General features: G+C 40.6%; 2 protein-coding genes across 2 annotated transcripts; one reads left to right on the forward strand and one right to left on the reverse strand.

Moving 5' to 3' along the window:
- The first annotated feature begins 480 nt into the window (after positions 1 to 480).
- On the forward strand, positions 481 to 2,232 carry shu (inactive peptidyl-prolyl cis-trans isomerase shutdown). The gene is made up of 3 exons (XM_001357491.4): positions 481 to 646; positions 715 to 1,465; positions 1,536 to 2,232. The coding sequence occupies exons 1-3, from the start codon at positions 591 to 593 to the stop codon at positions 2,052 to 2,054; spliced, it is 1,326 nt and encodes a 441-aa protein (XP_001357527.2). The 5' UTR covers positions 481 to 590; the 3' UTR covers positions 2,055 to 2,232.
- A 20-nt stretch (positions 2,233 to 2,252) lies between these two features.
- LOC6898034 (dynein light chain roadblock-type 1) lies at positions 2,253 to 2,990 on the reverse strand. Its single transcript, XM_002138087.3, has 2 exons — positions 2,854 to 2,990; positions 2,253 to 2,779 (listed from the first exon to the last, which is right to left on the reverse strand). The coding sequence occupies exons 1-2, from the start codon at positions 2,872 to 2,874 to the stop codon at positions 2,432 to 2,434; spliced, it is 369 nt and encodes a 122-aa protein (XP_002138123.2). The 5' UTR covers positions 2,875 to 2,990; the 3' UTR covers positions 2,253 to 2,431.
- Positions 2,991 to 6,354: the final 3,364 nt, after the last annotated feature.

The following is a 6,354-nucleotide window of genomic DNA, read 5'->3' on the forward strand; positions in this document are numbered from 1 at the left end:
CAAATACACAGATACATTTGGGCCGTTAGAAATGTTTAATGAATCATTGGTTCATTCCTTGGTGTGGTTTTATCTATTCGTTCTATGAACTGGGACATCTGCATATGTACTCAGGAGTACTTAAAAGTAGCTAATCGTGTAGAAAAAAAAACTTTGTGGGCAGTTCGACCTTTTTCGTTACATTTTTTTGTTTATATAAAAAGTTCAGTAAAAGGGAGTGGCTAAAATTAGCATATCTTGAATAAAAATCGAGAAATACGGTTTCCCATCCTTGTCCGAACGATTAACCCATTGTCGCCCAAGGCGGTTTCTTAATATTCCACCAAAAATAAAGAAAATTGAATCATTTTGGCGCTGTTCCAGCTAAAGATATCGTGTGTGTGTGTTTTTTTTTTTTTAATTTCAGAGAAAAGATTTATTTTCCGCGGTTTAGCTCAATTTTTTATCATGTTTAAATAAAGAGGTCATAAGTGGGCTAAGGTCGTTTTTTCATCGGTATATACTTGGTATAGTTCTGAGGGTGTCACTGTCTAGCGCGCATTTTTTTAATTTTACCAAACAAGTTAAAGTTGGGAAAAAGTGTGGAAAAAATGGAAGATAATTTTTCATATTGCACTCAAATGCTCAAGGAACCACTGCAACTTGGGTAAGCATCGAAATTTGACACATTTGCACAATCATGTGCTCCCTAGACGCTGCCTCTTACTCTTCTAGAAAACTCGTTGGCTCTGGCTCACAATTTGAGGTAGAACAGTCGCCATTTGGGGCTGGCGATGATGATTTTAATGTCGACGAAATGGAAGATAGTGATAACGCTCCAGATGTTGATGAAGAAGAGCTCGCTTCTCCATGGACCCAATCGTTCGAGGAACTCAAAAAATTGATGGAGCCGATCAATGAGAACATTTTTAAGCGCATCACACGTGAGGGGCACCAGGGCCGAGGTCTGGTGCCAGACAAGGCACGTGTCGCTGTGCGCTATAGTGGTTATTGGGAAGGCGAGAGTTCTCCTTTTGATTCCTCATTGATGCGCCGCAATAAATTCTATTTTGAGACCGGTGCCGGTTGCGATGTGCTAGAAGGCCTCCAGGCTGCTGTACTTACCATGCGCCCATATGAAAAAGCCGAATTTATTATATCCTATAAGTTGCTATTTCACGAGATGGGCTGCCCGCCGCGCATTAAACCACGTTCAGATGGACTTTTCAAAATCGAAGTTCTTCACTTTACATTGATCGGGGACTCAGATGCCTTCGCGTCAATGGCCGCTGTGGATCAGGACAAGTTTGCAATAGTTTACCCCAAGGCATTAGACATGCACATGCATGGCAAGGACTGTGTGAAGCGCTTTCGCTACCGCAACGCCATCACTGCCTTCGAGCGGGCCGTAAGCTCTCTAAACTATTGCCGCCTAGCCAATGATGAGGATGAGCGCAAGCAAATCGCTCTGTTGATCACCCTCAATGTAACTATGCAACTTGTAGCGTCGTGGCTCATCCCCACTTATGTGTTTTTTCTTTTTTAAACTTTTCCAGCAAAACTTGATGATCTGCTACAATAAATTGCATAATCCCCAACGCGTGTGCATTACGATGAAAGCCTTGCGGCGTCTCACTGAAAATAAGCCTTCCTGTAAGGCCCTCTACCAGGAAGGTTGCGCCCTGTCCGCCTTAGGCGAATATGAGGATGCTCGGTGTATTTTTATGCAGGCTCAAGCCAAACAGCCCGATAACAATGAGATCAGTGCTAAGATTACTGACCTGGACAAAAAAATCAAAAAATACAAAGAGGCATCTCAGGACATTTGGACTCGTGCGTTGTCAGGCCAGAAGTTTAAAGAAGTAAAGGATGAAACCAAATGTAATCCCAGTCTTGAAGAACTTGTGAAGGTGCTTGAGACTTCCGAAAAATCGTCGGTGGAATTTTTGCGGGGTGCCTATATAAACTCGGACATTGTAATGTTATCCAAAATGGCCAAGGAGCACAAAATGAAACTAACGGTGTCTGCTATTGACGAGAATGAGTTGACGTTGTCCAAGCTAAATCTGCACTGATGTGTTTCCCATTGAAGGATTAATCCATATAAATAAAAAACATACAACCAAATTCAATATTTTACATTAGTTCTAGAAGAACTTAACGTTTATGTTGTACATACTGAAGAGTATGAAAATGAAATGTGTTTTATAAATACGAGTACAAGAATATATTTACTTTCTGTTGGTCAGAAAATGTCATCTGTTTTTGGAATATATTTTGTTTTTAAGCTGAAGCTCTGAGGACTATTTATTACTTATTTGATTGAATTTATATTCAGGTAGTCACATAAATGAACAGTTTGTTTTGTTTGGGCTGTGTACAAAGTGAGAAGAATGATTTACGCGTAGGAAGTTGGATGACTAACAACGTAGATATATGTAGGAGTAACTATTTAAAAATTGGAGGAATGACGATTTAGATCCTCAACCTTAAGATGTGTATCCTTTGGATTTTGCACTACCAAAACGGTTATCTTGCCATCAGGTGTTAGCAGGACCTCGTGGAATCTGGTACGGACTCGCAACATGGTCAGGAGCTGTGGTGGCTCCATTTTTGATAGAAATGCCTGACACTTTTCACGCAAATTCTCATAGAGACAGGCATGTTGAAGTGCGTCTTGGCGTTCCATTGACGTTTTGATCGGCACACCGGAACGATTCATGATTAGTATTTCTTCAACCCCTGGCTTTTTTTCTAAAAGTCGGTATACCTCATCAATATAACTCTTGGTACGTTTGGGCTGTGGAATTGGCGATTCGTTAGTTGAATTATAATACTTTGAGCTCTACATTTGATAGATAGGTATGTGCAAACCTCAGTTTCGGCTGCCTGCATTGTGTGTATTATATCTCAGAGCTCTACGCTTTGAGATCAGCTTGTAGCTCAAAAATAATGAATTTACTTGTTTAAATCAACTATCGCTAAGCTTGCTACATCATCTTTATTGGTATAATTTAACACTATAAAAAGTGCTTAGGCACACACTCCATCTACTCCATCAGCCCATCGTTTGGCACTGACTTTCGTCATAAATAAAACCATTGCTAGAATAATCAACAACAGAATAAATAACAATTTAAGTCTCATCTTAGCTGCTATCTTTAGTTACAAATATTTTCGTACGAAGTCGTAAACAGTTTTTGTATTATCAACAATTAACACACACATTTTAAACCATGAAAATAGAATTATGACTGGATTGAATGAAGTGAAACTCAAATTTTATTTAAAATTTAAACAAATTTTGGCGGCTAGTTTCAAATTGACCATAAGGGTTTCTTAATGCAAGCAGTTTATTTAAGTGTGAACTGCTTGCTCAACAAAATTCACAATTTTCCGATTTTTGTGGAGTGACCTGTTTGGTGCTGCGCGTTGAGTCTCGCAGACTCTTTTGATGACATAGGTTCGAGACCGCCCGGAGACAAAGACTCAAATTTCATTGCGTTTTTGAAATGAATCGCTGAGAGCGGTGCCCCTCTCTTTGGCCGGGTTAATTTTACAATAATTAATGCCGTAAATGCAAGAGGAGGTAGATTGATTGAACAGGTGGGAATTCGCCTTCGGTGCCCGTAACGGTTGTCAAATCCGTGGGAAAACTATCATCCTTGTTTCCCTCCACAATATTTTGAACATTTATTTACGAAACTCAAAGAGTATAGGCGTATAAGGGCAAGGGTGGGCTGGCATTTATATTTCTGACCCGATATCTGTTCTTGACGCCTAGTTCTCAGAGGCAGAGAAACCAAATTTTGTGTGTAATGGGTCGCGGTTTTCTAGTGTGATGGTTGCTGTAAACTAGTAAACTTTTCTAGAGATCATGGGTAGCTATGGGGGATCTTTCGCCCCGGGGCTATTTGCATGGGCTGGATCTTTTAGTTGTTCTAGTTAAACACATAAAAAAGATTTTATTTGCCAACCTGGCGTTACGGGTTACAGAAATCCAGTCGATTGTTTCATATGTATAGCCGCGCGGATTCAGGTGTTGTTATTTCGAGTTTACCCACCCAACCATGTAAACACTGCTCTTTTATTCCGTGTTAGTCCTTAAGCCTTAATATATTCTCCTCCCAGTACCCCATTGTAATTACTTTACTCCAATTAAATATCGACTAATCTTCATTGTATTTTCATTATAATAATCATACATTACAGCCTGTCAGCTTCTGGCGTTTTGTGAGGATATGCGCCATCGAAGTTACTGAGCCATCACTTGGGAAGTGTGCCGCCTCAATGATTTTACATTATTCAAAAATTCCGAACTTCTCATAAAACGATTTAACACGATAATAGCTTGATTCTAGGGGTTTGATCAACTATATGTATAGGAATAAGAATTTATGTACATACATATATGCATGGGCTTTTTCTTAATATATGTATGACGATGAGAAAATTTAAATGCAAAACTAAAATATTATTGTTATCAGCAATCAGTCTTGTTGGTGGCTTATAATTGGTTCTCTATCGCTGCAACGAACATGCATGCAAGTGGGGGTTATTTAACTGTAACTGTATGGAACAGTAATTAAATGTTGGGTCTTAAAACAGGGCTTAATTCTGGAGAGCACTTATTAAATTTCGGCACGCGAATTGATATATTGAGGCGGCCTTGGCATGTGCACCCTTAACAGAATTAACTGATATTAGCCGCATGTGCGAAAATTCATTGGTAGAGTTTGGTTACCTGATGGAAGGGGCTATGTAACTTGCTTTTATTATACCCGATACTCAAAATGAGTATTGGGGTATATTAGATTTGTGGTAAAAGTGGATGTGTGTAACGTCCAGAAGGAATCGTTTCCGACCCCATAAAGTATATATATTCTTGATCAGCATCAATAGCCGAGTCGATTGAGCCATGTCTGTCTGTCCGTCTGTCCGTCCGTCCGTCCGTCCGTCTGTCCGTCTGTCCGTCTGTCCGTCCCCTTCAGCGCCTAATGCTCAAAGACTATAAGAGCTAGAGCAACGATGTTTTGGATCCAGACTTCTGTGATATGTCACTGCTCCAAAAATATTTCAAAACTTTGCCCCGCCCACTTCCGCCCCCACAAAGGGCGAAAATCTGTGGCATCCACAATTTCGACGATACGAGAAAACTAAAAACGCAGAATCGTAGAAGATGACTATATCTTCTAGAGTGCAAAATCTGAACCAGATCGTATAATTATTACAGCCAGAATCACGAAAACAATTTCACTCTTTCTCGCTCTGTCTCACTCTAACACACAGGTTTCATGGTCGGTTTTGCCAATTGCAAAATATGAGCTCAAGGATCTCAGAACCTATAAAAGCCAGAGCAACCAAATTTGGTATCCACACTCCTGTGATATCGGACCTTGACCGTTTCATGTCCAAATTTCGCCACACCCCCTTCCGCCCCCGCAAAGCACGAAAATCTGAGGCAACCACAAATCTCAGAGACTATTAAGGCTAGAGTAACCAAATTTGGTACACACACTCCTTTAAGATGTCACTATAAAACGTATATCTCAGAATTTCGCCCCACCCCCATCCGCCCCCACAAAGGACGAAAATCTGTTGCATCCACAATATTGCAGATTTGAGAAAACTAAAAACGCAGAATCAGAGATAATGACCATATCTATTAGATTGCTGAATCTGGATCAGATCAGATCATTTTTATAGCCAAAAGGAACAAATCAATTTGCAGTGGCTACGCAGCGCCCGACGTCACGCTCAGACTGATTTTCTGTCTCTCTCGCACGCACTCTTTGTCGTGTCGTTCAATATTAGCGGCGTCTGCCGGAGGAGAGCCATACTGACTTAGTATCGGGTATAACCGTAGAGTTGCGGTGTCCGCAGCAACTCACAACGTTCCACCTCGTTTTTTTGTTCTTTCTTCGGTTCCCTCTATTAATATTATTCTTAGGGAACGCTCTAAAGCACAAGGGCTGGATAATACAACCGAGATAACCTAAAAAACATATCTACATATGTACATATATTCCATAGAAGATGAGACGGACACCACATTTTGGTTCCCATGATGTCACTGTCCTGTATATGAGCAATTGATCGATGAGCATCACCAAGTGATGGTCTACTCACAGATTCGCTTGGGCTTTCGTACTGTCTTCTGGTACGACGTTGTTGAAGGCTCCCTCGCTGGTACGACGTTGTTGAAGCTCCCTCGCTGTCGAGAAAGAGAGATTACTTCATGGAGTGCCGTTTCCGTGGATGTTGTAGCCATGTAAGTATTTATAGGTGATCTCAGTTTTAGCCTAGTTTTTTCCATGTTACACTAATTCTTTTGAGGTACCCCACCAAAGAGTTGCTTTTGAGAGGATCTTTTGT

This window comes from Drosophila pseudoobscura, chromosome 3 (genome assembly GCF_009870125.1).
Source record: "Drosophila pseudoobscura strain MV-25-SWS-2005 chromosome 3, UCI_Dpse_MV25, whole genome shotgun sequence".
Lineage (NCBI taxonomy): Eukaryota > Metazoa > Arthropoda > Insecta > Diptera > Drosophilidae > Drosophila > Drosophila pseudoobscura.

Excerpts from the sequence above, each read along its gene's own strand:
- shu (XM_001357491.4), top strand. The coding sequence starts at position 591 with ATGGAAGATAATTTTTCATATTGCACTCAAATGCTCAAGGAACCACTG. Across the intron at positions 647-714 it reads AAGGAACCACTGCAACTTGG|AAAACTCGTTGGCTCTGGCT; the intron begins GTAAGCATCGAA and ends TTACTCTTCTAG. Across the intron at positions 1,466-1,535 it reads CTCTGTTGATCACCCTCAAT|CAAAACTTGATGATCTGCTA; the intron begins GTAACTATGCAA and ends AAACTTTTCCAG.
- LOC6898034 (XM_002138087.3), bottom strand. The coding sequence starts at position 2,874 with ATGCAGGCAGCCGAAACTGAG. Across the intron at positions 2,780-2,853 it reads TGCAGGCAGCCGAAACTGAG|CCCAAACGTACCAAGAGTTA; the intron begins GTTTGCACATAC and ends CCAATTCCACAG.